Below are 20,770 nucleotides of genomic sequence, written 5' to 3' on the forward strand. Positions count from 1 at the left end.
TATATGGATTTGAAGCAAGGTAACATACTTGATATTCAAATTTTGGTTCAAAATAAATAATATTTTGTGTTTATATATTCATTTAAAATTTAAAAATCTTATTTCCAACTTTACATTTTTAATGAAAACAATTTTTTTACATATTTTCATTCTTCAAAAATCATTATTAAAATTTTCAGCCAAACATCTCCATTTTCCAAGAAAACAAAATGAAAATAGCCTATGCTTCATAAAATTAAACAAAGACTAATTGTACCACATAACTTGTTTTGGAAATAAATTTTAGACTCAATATATCATTTGGTACTCAAATTTGAGTCTTTTTAATGTAGCAAGTACTAACTTTTTAGTGTTTAATTCAAGTTTTAAATTAAATTGAGAAAATTAATTACAAATATTATTAAATTTAAATTTTATATTTTTTAATAAAATAAATTTAATATTAATTGTGAATTTATTTAATTGTGTGTACTGTTAAATATAATTTGGATTTGATAAAAGTTAATACTAATATTATTATTAATTATGAAGTTTCATCAAATCAATCCTAAAACTCGAATTAAACATTAAAATGTTAAAACTTATTCCTTTTGGTATCAAAATATACAAGTTTTGTCAAATACATGCACCACAATAAAAAATAACACAAACACCACATTAAAAATTGTGAAATTTAAATACTAAATAATATATTAAACCTAAATTTTAATAATAATCCAACCAAATAAATAAGATAATAAAAATGATGTTTTACTTTAAAATCATTTCTAGCTCTATTATCCATAATGTGTACAATAACCCATGCTTATGTCAATTCCACACACATTGGCTGAGAGACGTGTTAATATGTTAGGTGGAGCCGGTTAAAAATTTGAGTATAAACTTAAATCATATTGTAAATAATTAATTCAAATCAATTTCAAGTCTGACCAAAACTACGTATTATTTTTAAATTTTTTTGAAAATTATTTGATACATCATAATAGATTACACAAGTAAAAGCTACGTATTAGAAAAACATAACAGTATTTGAATCCTGTTCATGAAATTGAATTCCATTGATGGTATATCAAATACTAACCAAAACAATTAGATACGAAGGTTAAGAGAAATTAACCATATAACATTCCTCAATATCAATAGGGTTCTAGGGCAGCACTTTCTAGCCATTCTATCCATCATACAGACATTATGAACTCTAATCTACCCTCTCTATGGAGCAAACCAAATTCCCCTAGCTAAACAGACCATAAGTGCATTGAAGCTATGCTAAACAAGACCCGAAAAGAAGAGACTGTTATGAACCAACCAGGTAGCTTCTAATTTATGAACTCGCCCATATCCAATTCGGGGGCATTCAGTTTACCGAACTTATATTATTAAGGCATGGTACCCTTTATTCACATTACGATAGCAATGCAGTTAAGTCATGGCGGAGTATCACCTTCTAAAAAACATACAAGTATTTACAATCAAAGTTTTCATGCATAATTGTATCACCAAATGCTGTAAGCTTTGATTATCCTGCTTCACAAATTAGACCTCATCACCTATTCTTTCTTGCCCTGAATCCTACAACTGCCTGCAATAACATATGCTAGCACCAATCAACCCAACCCTGCTAATCTAACCGCATTTATCTACTGCCTATTTCTGTGTTTGCAGGGACAACTTCATACTTTAGCCGAACAAGAATTTGAAATGAGACCTGTTTTCAAGTATGGACTAAGAAATCTATATCGATTGCACGCAGAATTAGAATTGAATCCAGAGGAAAGTTGTCATAAGAAATTCCTTTGTATGCATCAAGATTATTCTTTTATTATTATTTTATTTAGTATAAAAGCTAGTCATGACAACCCTAAATAAAATATAAAAAAACCACAATATACATGAACATGGCAATCAAATGCTAAATCCATAAAACAGTAACAAAAAAGAGTTCATCGAACAATATGGCAATAATAAATTGATCCAGGTAGTCTAAGCATCAACAAAGGGGAAAGAGTAAAATGATTTAATACATTGTCGACACTGTAACCGGAAACCTAGAAATTACCTGTTTTTCCAATAGGACTTATTTTACTTTCTCTTGAATAAACAGACATTTAAGACCGGGAACTCAAGAGGCAGAGCATCTATGCAGTATCACCTACTGAAATCAATGTTTCATGGTCATTCCTTGAAACTAACTTAATATTGGGAGTTATCAAAAACCCAAGGTTCATGTAAGAAAAGCTCCCGTCCGTTCATTTGCACGGTTCCGGCTGCTATATCTTCAGCACGCTTTCTAGCTGCCTCAGCTTTCTTAGCTGATGTTTCTGCATCCTGCAAAATGACATGAATTGTAACATGAAAAAAACCTAAACTGAGTTCGAACAACCGATATGAAAAGGGAAGTAATTGAACAAAAATTAAGAAAACTGGACAATTTAGTTTCTTTTTAGGACTCTGCTGCCCCAAAAATTTTAATATAATATTAAATCGAAATTATCCAATGCTTAGTTCCATTAGTTTTGGGGCATAAACTGGAAATTAAATTCAACACATAATAAGAAAGTGGAAAATACGTAAAACCCTAATTGGCATTAAATCATTAGAAAGAAAAATTAAAGATTAAATACAGGAAAAATAGAGACAGAGAGGGAAAAGAAGGAGATACCTTTTGGCGCTTCCAAGCGAGGAATTGGGATACAGTAATTGGATTATTGGTTGGTTGTTCGTTCTCTTGCTTTCTCTGTTCTTCTTCCGCTCTCATTTTCCTTTTTCCTTTCTCTTTCCCCAAACGGAAAAACTCGTTTAATTTACACTGGTCTGGTGTTAAACGCCACCGTTCAGCATAAACATAACAACGTGCTTTCCTTTCTACTTAATAGATTATCTTATTAGATTAGAGATCTAGTTACATCGTTATGAATATTAATAAATACAATTTTTAGATTAATAAGATAAAGATATAAATTGGTTCTAAAATTTATATGCATTACAAATATAATTATATTTATAAATTTAATATTTAAATTATTAAAAATTAAATGTACAAATAAATATGAAAAGATGTAACCCTACCTTAATTTTACATCGATTTAAATGGATCATTCTCTTATTTTATTATCATTTAATTTTATATATTACATATGAAGGATATTTTGGACTGAAACCAGAGTTACCATAGTTTCCCTTGATGCGCTTTGAATAATGGAAAAGGTTCGATGAATCTCTAAATCGGATTCAAAGCTCCCGTTCTTCTTCTTTACTAATCTTTTTTCTCTCTCAGAAGTTGAAGAAGATGGTCGGCTGATATTGCTTGAATGATTTTGCTGCTTGGCTTTGGGCGTTTCTTTTTCTTGTTGAGTTTGATTGTCCCTAGGTGCTTTTATTATTTTGTTTATGTTGACAGCTGTGTTATTTTCTTTGTTGTTTGTCGTTTCATGTTACTGTACCTTTAGTTGATTTTGTGTGCTTTGCTTTTTCCTATTACAGCTGTGCTGAGTTTTCTCAATCTTTTTGTCTTGAGCCTTGTGCCACAATATCAGTCATATTCAAAAAAAACTTTATATATTACATAAATATATATATATATATTGTAATGTTAATGAATTTTAATATCATTTAAATATATATTTTAACTTCACAATATCGTGCTTAAAATAATTATTTTATTTTTCAAAACCATCTTTTGAAAGCATTTCAATTTTTTATGATACTTTTAAAAGTAATTTCTAACTTCAATGATAAACTAGTCATTAATAGAAATGACAACGAAATGAGACAAGGCAAGGCGATTTTTTTATTTGTATCTAAAGTTTTTAAAATTTTAAAATGCATTTACGTAAAATAATTGAGAATTTTAAAATTTTAAAAAGTTTTAAAAGAGGTGTAAATCAAATTCTATATTCAAAATTTTATTTAAAGAGGTTATTTTGAAAAAAAATTATAATTTTATTTCGTTTGTTACTTTTAATTCTACCATAAAATAAAATTTTTAAATTTTGTTGAATGAATCTTAGTTCAATTGGTATTAATATTATTATCATTATAAGAGGATGTAGATTCAATGCATTCAAGCATATTTTATCTTCAATATTGTTTTTAATTAATTTGTTTGAATAAATATTTTTTTAAAATATACACAATTGGTATTGAGTTTTATTTTATTTTTCAAAATAATTATTTTTCAAACTAAGGTTGTTTTGTGATTTTAGACATAGAAGATGTAGCTCTACTAATATGCCTTCCAACAAACGGTTTACCAATAACTAGGGGTGAGTATTCGATTGAGTCGAGTTGAATCGAGTCAAAAATTTTCGAATTAGTCGAGTTGACAAATCCTATTTTAGCAACCGAACTCAATTTGAAATTTTTTCGAATCGAATCGAATCGAGTCGAGTTAACGAATCCTATTATTTATACTTAATGTTATGTTTAGATGGAGCGATTATTTAACTAGTAGATGAAGTACAAGATTATTTAACTACATGAATAATATAATGATTTAGTCTTTTAACTTAATGAGTAAACATTTATCAAAACGACGAAGTTTTACTTTTTAACTTAATTATTTTGAATTTTAACTTTTAATAAAGTAAACATTTATCAAAACTACGTAGTTTTGTCTTTTCTTATTCGGATTTTCGGATAACTCGAATTGTATAATTTATATTCGAGTTAAACCGAAAAACTTAATTTTTTATTCGAGTTGATTCGAATAACTTGATTAACTCAAATAACTCGAACTATTTAATTCAAAATTTAAATTTTTTATCGAGTTTTTCAAATCGAATCAAATTTTACTCATCCCTATCAATAACAAAACCTAGTTAATTCGTTTTCCAAAATTACTCGTTAAATCGTTGGGTGCATTCTTAAAAAAATAAGGATACGGTAGGAACCAAATGAGTATTATGATTGGAAAATCAATTCACAAACTTTTATAAAATGTAATTGCAGATGAGATTCATCAAAATACTAAAACTTACATCCTCTCCTCTAACTGAACAAAGGCATATATACTAATTCTGGAAATGTCTAGAAACAAAGATCTTGATAATTGTATCTCCAATTGTTAGATGATTTCGTTAGAACCACAACTTATAGTTAAAAGTACACTATTTTGGCATGCCTATTCAAAAGCGTTATGTATGGCGTTTAAAGCTCCTACTACTGAAATAATTGGACTCCTTATGATTTACAAGTGTGGTATGGTATCGATTACCAAAGATACTACCTATCATTTGCCCTTAACATGGTATTGAGACAATTTTGAAGAGTGTGATGAGTAGTGTCCACCACTATCTGGAGTTGTTCACCTTCATAATTTGTCATATTTAGAGTTAGAATTTTTTGTCAATAATTTTTTTGTGCTATCGTCTTTGCCAATATTTTAGATGTGTGCAATCTATCTATAATAGCCCGTTGTCTATGTCAAAATCTTAGCCTCTACGTAATCTACTTGAAAGATTTTTATCAGTAAAATTTCATAGAACTTTTCTGGGGAGAACAAATTTTGTTGCTAGTTTTAATTTTGGTAACCCTAAAGTTGGGATTAATCCTTCCATTTATTTAAAACTGTTTTGAATGGAAATTTAAGCCTTAGGAATATTACGATGTATTACCAAAATGTGATATACTCCTTTCCATAAGGGATATCAAATTTATTTCAAAATAAAATCAAATTTTATTAAAATAGTTTTTAATAAAATTCAATAAAATAAATTTATCGCATTAAAATATATGAAATATATTTCACATTATTTTAATCGAACCCCATGCATATCTGCAACAAATATGTACACATATCATGTTTAATTTTAGTATTGTCAAATTAAATTATTTATTATAACTTTTCTATAATCAATTTACCTCTTGTGACATGTTAAACATAATCCTAACTTTAATTTGCATTTTGATAATCCCAACTAGACCTGTTCATGAGTTGGGCCACCCAGTCCGGCCCGAAGGCTCGTTTAAAAAGTGAAAGGGTTTGGGTAAAAATATAAGCTCAAAAAATAGGTTTAGGCAAAAAAATAATGTCCGTTAAAAAAATAAGCCAGGCCTTAGGTAAGACATGCCTAGCCCGAATTCACAAAAGGACAAAAAGTCTGCTACTTTTTTGTTGTTTTAATCTTATTTTCTCCCTATTTTGCTACAATTTCACTATTATGTTGCTACAATTTTGTCATATTGTTTAGATATTGTATAACACTCGTTTTATTGTTAATTATGTTATTATTTTAGAGACATTTGCTTGTTAAGTTGAATCTATCTTAAAGTTATAAGTATACATATTTTTAAAATTTATTTTCAATTTGTTGGAAGATATTTATTTTAATATTTTTAGTATTTTGATGTATTTTATATATTTAAAAATAATATAAAAATATAAAAAATTTAACATGGGCGGGACGGTCTAGGCCTGGGTTTTAGCATTTTTATCCGGTTTGGGCTTGGATAAAATCTTAGGCCTATTTTTCAGGCGAGGTCGGGCCTAGCAAACGGGCCTACAATTTTGGTTGGGCTCGGCCCGACCCATGAACAGCTTTAGTCCCAACAAAGGGTGTGACCTATAGAATCTTATAACGTTAGCAGAAACATTAAAAATATATAATTCTAATGTTACAAACATATAATGACATTTAGCAATCATCATTACTACCCAAGTTACAGAAACCGTGGTTCGATAGGATCTTCTACGATAACATTATTATGTAGTATATCTCTTTGCCATTTATATCTAGATTGAACACAAGTCATGGAATAGTCACACTTTATAGCCCAATATCTTATTTCTTGATCCTCAAGTAGATTAAGATACACAAATAGTGTGATATCTCATATCAACTAATTTGAGCATGATTATGCATTTCTAACATCACTCGATCAAGAGGCTAGAGATATTTCTCTCATTATGTAGGAGTGACAAATCCTATCTTAATCACTCACATCCCACTACATATATTGTGACACACACAACATTAGTCTTTATAGTACAACCTTTTACTGAAGATGTTTGATTGTGTCAAAGCATATGACTCACGATATTAGAATATTGACGATCTCAAGTTTAAGGATCTAACATATAGTTATAACTATGAGAAATGTTGTGACTATTATTACATAATAATCTAAGAAATATTATCATGGTGGGTCAGTTCAATCTGTTGTTCTCTAATATGTACTTATGCATTGACTTTGACATCCCTATGTCAATAACAATACTTTGTAATTTATCATCTACATATCTGTCTTAATGCATTATTTTTATCCAAGCCACAATAATACTTGACTAAGGACATTTGAGAATAATCATATTAATCTTATGACTTTATTATTAAACAATCTATTTAATAAACACAAATAGAAATTGAAATAATAATAACAATGCCTTTTATAAATAAACTAAGTGAACAAGTATGTGATTAAATCATCTATTGGTCTTTGGGCATATTCCAACAGTGACAAATCAAAAGTAGTTTAAATACTTTAGATTTGTATAGGTTCTATACCGAGAGATTTAGCACTTATTTGTTCAGTAAAGAACTTGTAATTAAGAGTGCATTAAGTGTGAAAATAAGTGAGTTACTAGGTTTTTAGCATAAGTTTTCAAGGAGAAAACTTAAAGAAGAGATTTAGATCTTAGGTGTAAAATTGATGTTGTTAATTTGGTAAGTGTTAGAATTTGTAATTACTTAGTGTACGGTGTGTTAAGATAATGGACTATCGCTTTAGACAAGACCCTGTAGACATAAAGAAATCAAACTGCGTAAACATATCATTGTGATCATCTTTGTTCTTTAGCAGCTCCTAAAACAGTTGGCACTACTTTTAGCACCACTTTTAGCGTTGCTTAATTTTCTTGCAAATATCGCTCTCAATTCTTTCACACACTTTTTCTCTTATTAGAAGGTAAAAATATAAGCATATATTATTAGAGGTATCACATTGTAAATTCTTCATAATTGTATGTTACATTTAATATATTCACATGACTGATAATTCAAACCATACAACATATTAGAACGATGAATCAATCTGCACGCATATGAAAAGATAAATTGCATGATTATTTGTATTTAATTAATACAAAAATTGTAGGAACGAATTTAAATATATTAATTTATTTTTTTTGCATTTAGTGTGGATGTTGCTTGTAGATAATGTGATTACATCTATACCATCGATGGAACAAATGTGCACGACCATGTCTTTAGAATGTGCCTACATCTTGTATGCTTCTCCATTGTCAAGAAGCATCATAAAGACAAAGTTTTATGAAAGTCCAGTATGGTCAGAGACATTCCATCGAATTAAATTAATCCTGATACTATTTAAAATTTTGATTTGTGTTCCAAGATCAAGCACAATTAAGTGATTATTCATAACCAAATTATCATGCATTGGGCTACATGCCTTTAGCATATAAACCTAGGTACATTAATTGTGGACGATAATTTGTCACTGTTCATGCCTTAGTACTAATGGTTTAAAATCGACATTCAACCAGCCAAGATAGCATCCTTAATTTCCAACTAGATGGGTAGTGTAGTAGCCCAAATTTGATCGGGCTGTAAACCAAATAAATAAATAAATAAATAATTATTTTTAAAACAGTCCATGTAACAGTCCATTTACATTGGCCCACTAACCAGTAGACCCAAAACCAATTGGCCTAAACCTTATGCCCGGTTACAACTCAGTAGACCCAAACCCGTTACATTACTGGCCCATTTCTAAAATCTTACTCCTAAGACCCATTACAACAGACCCAAATGGACCCAAGACTAAAGTGGCCCAACTGGCCCAAACCGTTACACCGAGGTATGAAACCCTAGGGTTTCTGCCTCTCTTTCTCCTCGCGCCGCAAGCAGAAGATTCCAGAAGCCATCCCAACAGACGCGTCATTCCAGCTACTCTCCAGCAATGCCACAATCCTAAGGCTCCGAGTCACGCCGAGATCAACGCCACCAGTGGACCATCGTCAAGCCTTTGCCACCGTCGAATTTCTCGCAAATACCTGCAAGACAAGACAAAGGACACGAAGCAGAAAAGGAAACACAGCAGATACATAGAGCAAGAAAAAGGAAACTAAAAAGAATCTCAGCAGATCACGGTCAAAGATACAGTGGACAAAAAATAGAAAAAAATCAGAGATTTCTTTCCCAGAATATGTACAGGATTAAGGCTATAAAGCCTTCCCTTTCATTTGGAAAAAGGGGGGCGAATACACATAGATATACAGAGAAAAAGACAGGGAGACAGAGGGCAAATACACCTAGATAGAAACAGAGAGTATACACAAAAGAGATAGAGAAACACATCACGAAATCATTGTACACCAAACCTTTGCAATAATATATCAGAAATATTTTGCGAGAAACGAAGGTGATCGATTGTTCTTACTCTACTTTTTATTCTCTTTTACTTTATTGTAAATAACTTGCATATAATACATCAAAATAGAGGAAAGAAATATACCTTCTAGATTGTTTGAGAAAAACAAAGTATTTCAGATCTCGACCGCCGTGTATGACGGAGTCGGCGACGGCGCGTGAGGATGGGCACGGAGGACCGATGAACGGAGCAGATCGGCCTAGGGCCGGAGCTCAGAGGGCTGGGGGATTTTCAGAGGGTTTCTTTTAGTTTTTTTTTTAAATCAGGTTTCTAAATGATTTTTAGGTTAGATTTTGACTTATATAGCCTATGAGGAACGGTGCCGTTTAGGCTTAAGTCAATAAGCCTAAAACGGTGTCATTTTAAAGCATAGGATCCGCGCGTTGACCCGTGACTCGGGGAGGATCCGCGTGTTTTTTGGAAAATGGGCAAATTGCCCAATTGATCCTCCTGTGTTTTCTGAATTTTCAATTTGGTTCTATTTTATTATTTAATTTGACCCTAATATTTTATAATTGTTGCAATTTAGTCCCAACAGTTCTTAGATTACATTATGGGAAACCGCGTCGTTCAGGATTAGGGCAATTTGCCCAATGAGTCATTTGTTGTTTTTTTTACTTTTGCAAATTAGGCCCAGAATTTATATTATTTGGCGACTTAGCCTTATAATTTTATTTAAATTCAATTTTAACCCTTTCTTTATTATTTTTAAATTTTATTATTTTATTTTTATAATTTATTTATTATTATTAAAAATACCATTTATACATTTAAAATCTTTTATCATATATTATTTTCCTATATATTTTATATTTTATTAAATAAAATTTATTATATATTTTTTATATATTATCTATCATATTATATATATGTTTTATATTACTCATTATATTATTTATAATTTCAAAATTTGTAAGTTATCATTATTAAATTATATTTTAACTCATATTACATATATACTTCATTATTAATTATTTTTTATGTGATATTTTTATTTATTATGTAATTATTTTGTAAATTATTTTATATACTTTCTATTTTATATATTATTTTTCTTAAAACACAAATATATTTTATTTTATAATAATTATTCTTTTGTTATTATATATTATATATTGTATATAAGATGCTATTTTTAAATTATTAAATACCATTTTTTTGGTATTATAAGTATATTTCATTAACAATTACTCATTTTATTTTATATTTTTATATATACTAATTCTTTTATATATTTTATATATATTTTATGTATTAAATGTTATCTTATAATTATTATTTAATGTTATATTTTATGAACATGTACATTGATAGTATATTTCTTTTAATTGTGTAAATGCATCATTTCTTAATTATTACTATGTATGTTTGTATGTTTGGCTTATCCATCTTCAATATAAGTTATGTGTATCTTTGTATATATGATGTTATGTAATTTTAAACATGTATGTATCTAGTATATGATATTTGTATTATTGCTATTGTATCGTTTAAATGTATGTTTTATTCACTTATTATTCAATATTCTATTCCATAATGATAATGTGATTTCTCATGCATTAATTAAAAATAAAATTCCAAAGTTTTCTAAAAAGTATAAAGGCAATGCTTGGTGTTTGGGAATTTCGAGAAAAGTAGTGCCCTAACTTATTGGGTTGCTTCTTTTCTCGTTAAGTTCGAATAATCAAGTACCCTTCTAAGTTTTTAAAGGTTTTCTAAATGCAAGCAACTGTCTTGGAATTTCAAAGCAATATGTCCTAACTTATTGGATATGGCGTTTTGATGTTTCGAGATAGGTATTTCAAAAAAAGCTAACTTAGTGTCAATACTTTGATACGAGTAAACCCTAATTTTCAAAACTAAAATATTTTAAAGAGGACTACATCTTAAAATTTTTGAGTTTACGACATTAAAGACGCTTGATAATCAATTAGGTACTAATTTTTGGGCGTTACGAGGGTGCTAACCCTTCCTCGTATGTAACCGGCTCCCGAACCCGTTTTCTGATTTCGTAGACCAAAACTGATGATTTTAAAACAAAATGTTTTAAAGGTGATCCAATCACACCTAAAAAGATTGGTGGCGACTCCTATTTTCATTTTAAAGTCGATTCCCATTTTCCTAAAACTCGATTTAAAAATGGTCTCGACAGCTTGGCGACTCCACTGGGGACCAATAAGAGAATCAATTTGTGTAATTGATTATCTCCTGTCTTAGTGTCGGAAATTAAAAATTCTAAAATTTAATACTCTTTGCATTGCATGTGTTTGTATTATTGCATGTGTTGCTATATTCTGATACACATTGCATTTGCATGACTGTTGTGGTCATACCCTTAAGTGAGAGTGAGAAACTACGCCTTCGTGAGGTTTTCACCTCCGTGCAGGATAGTGGATCACTTTCAGAATACATCCGTACTTATGGTTTCGTGAGATTTTCATCTCCATGTAGCCATAGGGAAATGTATTCCCCCGAACTGAACTCGATTCAAATAAGCCTATAATGGGTGAAAATCGAGGAATCTGCTGGTTTGGGTACTGCAAACTTTAGAACCAACTTCATATCGAAAAATCGTAAGAGCCCAACTTAGTTAGGTTTAAACTTTAGATATTACCCTTATGAATTATCGCTAAAATTTATTGATATCATGTGATACTGACTATCTCTTTTCTTTTTGTGCATGTCATGTTGCATTTGAAAGGTATCGATTCACGGTCAGTTTCTAAGTTAGGAAGTTTTATTATGGAGAACGGACTTCTTGATAGAGTGGAAGGCAACACCAACGTCCATAGATGGTCTGAGCAAACTCAACTAGAAAAGGGAGATAGTATAGCTGTGGGATACGTGTCAGAGCTGTCAGATTACACTCGTATTAGTGTCACGCAGAATAATCTCCAAGAGCTTAAGGAGATTTGGGATTAGTGGGGCAAAAAGACCAAGCAGTTATTCTACGATAATTATGGAGACTTACCTTACTTGCTTGATGTTCAGGTAGACGAGCACTTATTTCGAGCCCTTGTTCAGTTTTGGAACCCAGCGTACAATTGTTTCACTTTTGGGGAAGTAGACTTGGTACCTACTATGGAGGAGTACAATGCCTTGCTTCATTGTCTCAAGTTTCAAAACGATAGGATCTATTCTTGAGCTGCTTGTGTCCCTACCTTTTGGAAGAAACTGATGATTATTACGGGGATGAGCGAACAGTGGGCCGCGGCCCGAATTAAAGAGAAAGGTGAGTGCAAGTGCATTTCGTGGGACGCTTTGAAAGATTTGATTCTGACACACCCTGACGAGACGAAGAAGGTAGATGTTTTTGCCTTAAGTTTGTATGGATTAATGGTTTTCCCTAGGGCTTTGGGATATGTGGATGAGGCAACCACGGATCTTTTTCATCGACTCCGTAAAAAAGTCACTTCTGTCCCTGCAATTTTGGCAGAAACATTCAGGTCTTTAGGTGCATGTAGGAGGGTCAGTTGGCGGTGTTTATAGGGTGTGCTCGATTACTTTTGGCTTGGTTCTCTGATCATTTTCGGTTGATAGATAGGGTGGTTTGTCGGGTCTTCTTCGAGGATTATTCACCGTTGAAAGACATAGTAGCTTCAACTAGGAGAGTTGATGTTCTAGAAAAAAATTAGGTAGTGCTACTTTAGAACATTCAGTCTAAAGATGTCGAGTGGAGGGCTCCATGGATGATTCTTGGTGAAGTTCTTTACCGATGCAGCAGTTTTGATTGGGTCCCCCTGCTAGGAATTTGGGGTGCCATTGCTCGTGCTGAGGCAACATGGATTGAGACAGTTCGTACCAGTGACTCAAGGGTTGGCTCAAAGTGAGTTTGTATACAGATGAGCCGATTACAAGAGGAAGGTTAGTGAAGTTTCTAGTGCTTGGAAAAAGACTTGTCGGTTGAAAGGAGTAGCTATTAGCCCTGCAACCACACGGAAATACGTTGAATGGAGAGGTAGAAGGGTTAACGATAACATCCCTAAGCCAAGCGTGGAAGGAGCTCGACCGATAGAGGAATATTGGCAAGTAAGGCCCTCAGAGTTAGAAATTATGAAGCAGGAGTTCGAGAGAAAGAACTTGGAGTTCGAGAAGAGGATAGCAAAGCTTGAAGAAGAAAAGATGTACTTGAGTTTGGACGTCGAGGTTCAAAAAATAGAGGTCGAGAAAGAAAGGAAAGAAAAGAGGAAGATTGAGGAAGATCGAGATAATCTAAAGGAACATTACAAAAGGGCAAAAGTATCCTTGAGGAGGGCGAGAGTAGGAGGATCTTCAGATTAGTTGCAGAAAGAGGTCCAAGAGGAAAAGGCTAGAGCTGAGTATTGGGGGAGGAAGTTCCAAGAGATACAGATGCAGAATTTGGCATTAGAGGAAAAGAATAAAGGGTTGAAGACTAGGGTAATTGAGCTTGGAAGATCCTTACGTTGGCACCAAAACCATAACTCTCCGGCCGAGTTAAAGGAGCTAAAAAGCAAGGTTGAGGATTTGGAAGTGGCATTACATGACGGTGAACTCTGGGTTGAGCAGCTCGAGGCGCAAGAAGATTATCTGAAGGGAGAGCTTCATCAGGCTAGGGGACAAGTCAGAGAAAGGGATCATGTCATTGGTGAGGCCATGGCCCAGATTCGAGAGGTCGCTGAATATGTGCAAGACTTGGCAGTTCGAGCTGATGTATTGAGTCTTATGTATTCATCATCATCGGATATAGGACGAGAGTTAGCCCTTTTATTAGGTAGAGTTAAAGCTTTGGGCCTTAGGGCGAAAGTGTATTTGTAATCCTCTTATATGTAAAGATATTTTTTTTCTAAATAAAATTTTCTAAATGAAGTTGAACCTGAATCGATCTCCTTTTTGCATTCATGCATTTGCATCTCATGGCATTTCATCATATCGTTTGCATTCAAAGTTATAGAAAGACCCTGATTAGTTAAAGTTTACTTCCGAAGGTAGAAAAGAAAATCTAAAAATCACACATCCTTACGACACTCGCACAAAAACTAAGAGTATGGATCAAAGGTTCGAGCAATTACAAAAAGATATGCAAGACCAAATGCAAGAGCAGTTGGCCAAAATACAGAATGAAATGAGGGAACAAATGCTAGAGGCTCAGAGGAACATGATGGCTGAAATGGCTTAGTTGCTGAGAGCCATTGATAAAGGAAAAGCTCTCATGGCGATCACTGAAGAGGAGAATGAAGGTCCTCCTCCGGGTTTTACTCCGCCTCATGTGCCACTGTAAACCGGGGCACCTCCTAGAAGACCATCTGTCACCGTGAGGCCTCAACATGGGCCAGTTGATGTTAGAATCCCCATAAATTTCCCATCTGGGTTGGGAAATAATTTGGGTGATAGCTCGATCAACCCTATCACTCCTGATTTAGATTTGACGGAGAATGAAAGAATGGCAACTGAATTTGCAAAACAATTGGAAGATCGTTGCAGGTGGTTAGAGAAGAAGTTTAGGGTTTTAGAAGGCACTGGAAATATCATGGGATTGATGCCCAACACTTAAGTTTGGTCCCAGATTTGGTGCTTCCTCATAAATTTAACACATAACAATGTTTTGTAGGACGATGACTGGATATGTGAACAATGATCAATTATTGATCCATTGTTTTCAAAACAGTTTAGTAGGAGCAGTGGCCAGATGGTACAATCAGTTGAGCCGTGCAAGAATCAGTTCATGGACAGATCTGGCACAAGCCTTCATGCAACAGTACAACCATGTGACTGATATGACGCCAGATAGGATCACACTTCAAAATATGGAGAAAAAGCCTAATGAAAGTTTTAGGCAATATGCACAACGATGGAGGGAGGTGGCGATGCAAGTACAACCACCATTGTTGGAAAAGGAGACCACCATGTTATTTATTAATACTTGGAAGGCGTCATTCATCACTCATATGATTGGAAGTACCACGAAGAGTTTCACGGATATAGTTATGGCAGGTGAGATGATTGAGAATGCCGTGAGGGGCGGTAAGATCGAAGGGGAAGCGGCTAAAAGGTTGACCCCAAGGAGAAAGGACAACGAGGTGAATAGCCTCAACTCGAGAGCAGTTACTGGTCAACCCAAAGCTGAGCAACAAAGCACTTAAAGACAGGAATCGAGTACAAGACAGAATTCGGAGATGATACAATTTACGCCTATCCCTGTGACGTATCGTGAGTTTTATCAAAGCTTATACGATGTACATGCCATCGCTCCATTTCACTTGAAACCACTGCAGCCACCATTCCCCAAATGGTATGATGCAAATGCTAAGTGCGAATATCACGCAGGAATACCGGGGCATTCAATTGAAAACTGCACCGGATTCAAGAAGGTTGTGGAGAGGCTTATTAAGATGGGGGTTGTGAAATTCGATAGTACTCCTAATACTGGAAATCTGTTACCAGATCATGGCAATCAAGGAGTGAATTCCATCAATGAAACAAAGAAAGGAAAAATCAAGGAAGATATTGCTGAGGTGAAGACACCTATGAAAGTAATATGAGAGGAGATGGTGAAGAGAGATATGTTGGCCTCTAGAAAAGGAAGTAAAGGAATAGAGAACCATTTTGAATTTCATGGAGAGGTAGGTTATATGATCCAAAATTGTGAAGAGTTCAAGGCCATGGTACAAGGCCTTATGGTTAACAAAGAACTACAGGTTTCTGAGGGAAGTTCTTGTGAAGGACAAATTTGTGTGCTGGAGAATGAACGACAAAGAACCAACCAACCAAGAATTATTATTTCTTTGCCAGGGAATAATGGGGTGGGGCCGCAAATTGGGCCCAAATCATCATCCATAAACCCAATCCTTTCTCTTACAAGGATGACAAGAGGGTACCATGGAGCTATGACTGCAGTATAACAATACTTGAGGGGGAGAGTATAGCCAGCGCGGCCAGAGGCATGCAAAATGAAGGTTCCCATACACGAAGTGGGAAACGTTATGACGGGGGGAACATCAGAGTGGAGCCCGCAAAGACAAAAGATGTTGAGGTTGAAAGGGAGAAAGAGACCGAAGTACTCATCAATGAGCCGGTAAAGGAGGAAGAAGCTAAGGAGTTTCTAAAGTTCCTAAAACATAGCGAGTATAGCGTGGTCGAGCAGTTGTGTAAGCAGTTGGCGCGTATATCAATATTAGCCCTACTCCTGAGTTCTGAGGTGCATCGGGATACGTTGTTAAAGGTGCTTAACATAACATATGTCACCCATTACATATCCGTTAACAAGCTGGACCGGTTAGTAAACAACATCAGTGCTGACAATTTCATATGTTTTAATGATGATGAAATTCCACCTGGGGCATAGGGTCAACCAAAGCCTTGCACATCACTACTCAGTGCAAAGGATACACACTTCCAAGTGTACTTGTTGATAATGGGTCTGCTTTGAACATCCTTCCATTATCCATATTAAACAGATTACCCATTGACAGTTCGCATATGAAGACATGTCACAATGTGGTGAGAGCCTTTGATAGAACTGAAAGGAAAGTGAAGGGACGAATTGACATCCCTCTAGAGATTGGACCGAATACATATGAAGTTGATTTCTTGGTGATGGATATCAAGCCCTCCTATAATTGTTTATTAGGGAGACCATGGATACACTCGGCAGGAGCGGTGCCCTCTTCATTGCACCAAAAATTGAAGTTAGTGACAGATGGACGCTTAATAACCATTAACGCGGAGGAGGATATCATAGCAGCAGTCATCAGCAAGGCCCCTTATGTTGAGGCCAATGAAGAGGCTATCGAGTGTTCTTTCTGCTCTTTAGAAATCATTGATGCCACCTTCATTTTGGAAGGAGGTGAGGTGCTGGCACCCAAAATGTCTAGAGCCACGAGGATGGCCCTACAAATGATGATAGGGAAGGGAGCATTGCCAGGAAAAGGGCTAGGAAGACAGTTGCAAGGAGGGGTTCAAATCCCAAAATTGAGTGAGAAGAAGGATCGTTTTGGTTTGGGTTTCAAGCCAGATCATAAGCACAGGAGGCAAGAAATGGAGAAGCGCTAAGCGAGAAGAAATGCGCGTTTGAATGGAAGAGAAGTGGAGTGGGAACCAATGGCATTCCCACCTATATCCAAATCCTTTAAGTCAGGAGGATTGCTGATAGAGGAAAGTCATCAAGTTAATGCTGTACACAATGAGGGATCGGAGCAATGAAACCTCGAGGGCATTCACCCTTACGAATTGGGGCGCTCTCTGAATAATTGGAGCACGGAAGACCTTCCTGTAGTCTTTAGGAATTTTTCAGAGTAATTCTCGAAACATGTTTGTTACTCTAGGGCCTAGGAGTAATAAGATTACATGTGTGAAATAGGCTTATATTCATCTATAATTATTTAAATAAAACATAACTTTTATCAATTTAGACGAGTATTGTTTCATTTTTATCGACCAATATTCCTTTAAATTCTGGCAATTCTTATTCTTTTATTCATAGCACATAAACAATCATTCTTAGATTCATTCATTCCTTGTATATTCTTTCATACCCTCACAGGTCCCTAGATATCAATGATGTGAGCGCTGATACTGCAGCTCCTAATTTCTCTGGCTAACAAGACATGTGTTTAAAGGAACCTCAGGATTTTGAAGATAGTGGCGTATCTCTCGATCTATTAAGAATGGTAAAGCAAGAGGAGAAACAAATCATGCCATATGAGAAATAGGCAATAAAGAATATAGCCCTAGAGGAAGGGAATGAGTTGAAAATTGGAACCCTAATTAGCGAGGACACAAGGCATGGTCTGGTTGAGTTGCTACGAGAGTTCAAGGATATTTTCGCCTGGTCATATCAGGATATGCCCGGATTGAGTACTGGCATTTTAGTACATCGACTTTCTTTAAGACAGGATTGTAAGCCAGTCCAACAGAAGTTGCGAAGAATGAGGCCAGATATCGTTCTGAAAATAAAGGATGAAGTCAAGAAATAGTTCGATGCAGGATTCTTGCAAGAAGTGAAGTACTCCGAATGGATAGCTAACATTGTGCCTATTCCTAAGAAGGACGGGAAGGTACGAATGTGTGTTGATTACAGAGATTTAAATAAAGCTAGCCCCAAAGATAATTTCCCTCTGCCACACATAGACACTTTGGTGGACAACACAGCAGGATATTTGTTTTTCTCCTTCATGGATGGTTTCTCAAGATACAATCAGATAAAGATGCATCCAGAGGACATGGATAAAACCACCTTCATAACCTTATGAGGCACTTTTTGATACAAAGTAATGCTGTTTGGATTAAAGAACGCAGGGGCAACATACCAACGGGCCATGGTAAACTTATTTCATGACATGATGCATAAGGATATTGAGGTATATGTTGATGATATGATTGCTAAGTCACACACAGAAAAAGAGCACATTGAGGTCTTGTGAAGATTGTTCTTAAGGTTGAGAAAATTTTAGTTGAAGCTCAATCCAGCAAAGTGCACCTTTGGAGCCAGATCGGGAAAGTTATTAGGCTTCGTAGTCAGTGAAAAGGGAATTGAAGTCGACTCCGACAAGGTTAGAGCCATACGAGAATTACCTCCACCACGTACTCAGAAAGAAGTTCGAGGATTCCTAGGAAGGTTGAATTACATTGCTCGATTCATTTCACAACTAACCGAGAAATGTGATCCTATATTTCGCCTCCTCAGAAAGCACAATCAAGGTACTTGGGATGAGGAATGCCAGAATGCTTTTGAAAAGGTCAAGCAGTATTTGTTGAATGCTTCGGTATTATCTCCACCTAGTCCAGATAAACCATTAATACTGTACTTGTCAGTGTTTAGTAATTCTATGGGATGTGTGCTTGGCCAGCATGACGAGTCAGGGAAAAAGCAAAAGGCAATTTATTATCTCAATAAGAAATTCACTGACTGTGAGATGAGATATGCAACAATTGAAAAGTTGTGTTGTGCACTGATTTGGACAACTCGGAGATTAAGACAGTACATGCTATATCATACCAGTTGGCTCATCTCAAAGCTTGATCTATTTAAATACATGATGGAGTCAACGGCTCTAAATGGGAGAATGGCAAGATGGCAAATTTTTCTTTCAGAGTTTGATATAGTCTACATAAGTCGGAAGGCTATAAAAGGAAGTGCGGTAGTAGACTTCTTGGCCAGTAGGGCTCTAGAGGATTATGAGCCATTGAACTTCGATTTTCCAAATGAGGAGTTGATGTGTATAGCAATGACTGAAAATTTTTCTTGGAAGCTCAATTTTGATGGGGCTTCTAATGCAGTCAGAAATAGAACTAGGGCAATCTTGGTATCTCCGAATGGCGATCATTACCCTTTTACATGCAAGTTGGACTTTGATTGCACGAACAATATGGCTGAGTATGAAGCATGCATCATGGGACTTCAAGCAGTTATAGAGCGAGGTATAAAAACCCTAGAAGTATATGGAGATTCGGCGTTGGTAGTTTATCAGCTTAGAGGCGAATGGGAGACAAATGACCCTAAATTGATTAGTTATCGAAAGGTAGTTTTAGGGTTACTTGAGGAGTTTGATGACATCACCTTCAATTATCTCCCACGAGATGAAAATCAGATGGCAGATGCTTTAGCAACCTTGGCCTCAATGATCAAGTCGAATAAAGAAGAAGAAATGAAGCCAATTCAAATGAGTGTTTACGAGGCTCCAGATCATTGTTGTAACATTGAGAAGGAAGGAAATGACAATAACCCCTGGTATCAAGATATATTTCGATATATGAGAGATCGTAAATACCTTGAATAGGCCAATGAAAATGACAAACGAACTTTGAGGAGGTTAGCTTGCGACTATGTTTTAGATGGAGATATCCTGTACAAGAGACGGAAAGACCAAGTACTTTTGAGATGTGTCGATGCTGTGGAAGCTAAGCTAATTTTAGAAGAAGTTCATGAAGGTGCGTGCGGGACACATGCAAATGGGTTCACGTTGGCGAGGAAAATCATGAGGTTTGGCTATTATTGGGCCATTATGGAAGGAGACTGTATTAACTACACCAAGAAGTGCCATAAATGTCAGATTTATAGGGACAAAATTCATGTTCCACCTTCACTTTTGTATGTTATGACTTCTCCATGGCCCTTTTTCCATGTGGGGCATGGATGTTATTGGACCAATATCACCAAAAGCTTTGAATGGACATCGGTTTATTTTCCTGGTAATTGACTACTTTACAAAGTGGGTAGAGGCAGCCTCTTATGTGAATGTTACTAAGTCAGCAGTGATTTGATTCTTGAAGAAGGAGATCATTTGTCGATATAGAATACCTGAGAAGATCATATCTGACAATGCATTGAACTTAAATAACAAAACGATGACGGAGGTTTGCGACCAGTTCAAGATCAAGCATCACAATTCTTCTCCCTATCGTCCAAAAATGAATGGGGCAG

General features: G+C 34.7%; 1 protein-coding gene across 2 annotated transcripts; it reads right to left on the reverse strand.

Annotated features, from left to right (window-relative positions):
• Positions 1–1,942: 1,942 nt before the first annotated feature.
• On the reverse strand, positions 1,943–3,377 carry LOC108484372 (uncharacterized). 2 transcript variants are annotated; one of them, XM_017788140.2, is made up of 3 exons: positions 3,171–3,377; positions 2,663–2,814; positions 1,943–2,328 (listed from the first exon to the last, which is right to left on the reverse strand). In XM_017788140.2, exons 2-3 carry the CDS (start codon positions 2,756–2,758, stop codon positions 2,194–2,196), a joined length of 231 nt encoding a protein of 76 aa, XP_017643629.1. In that variant the 5' UTR covers positions 2,759–2,814; positions 3,171–3,377; the 3' UTR covers positions 1,943–2,193. The 2 variants fall into 2 exon arrangements, with proteins under 2 accessions (XP_017643629.1, XP_052885170.1); XM_053029210.1 differs by lacking the exon at positions 3,171–3,377 and having other exon boundaries at positions 2,663–2,974.
• Positions 3,378–20,770: the final 17,393 nt, after the last annotated feature.

The sequence above is a fragment of the Gossypium arboreum genome, chromosome 6, assembly GCF_025698485.1.
Source record: "Gossypium arboreum isolate Shixiya-1 chromosome 6, ASM2569848v2, whole genome shotgun sequence".
NCBI classification, from domain to species: Eukaryota; Viridiplantae; Streptophyta; class Magnoliopsida; order Malvales; family Malvaceae; genus Gossypium; species Gossypium arboreum.

Bases quoted from the DNA above. Each gene is read 5' to 3' on its own strand.
- LOC108484372 (XM_017788140.2), bottom strand. From the start codon at position 2,758: ATGAGAGCGGAAGAAGAACAGAGAAAGCAAGAGAACGAACAACCAACC. The intron at 2,329-2,662 runs GTATCTCCTTCT...GTCATTTTGCAG, and splicing joins TCGCTTGGAAGCGCCAAAAG to GATGCAGAAACATCAGCTAA.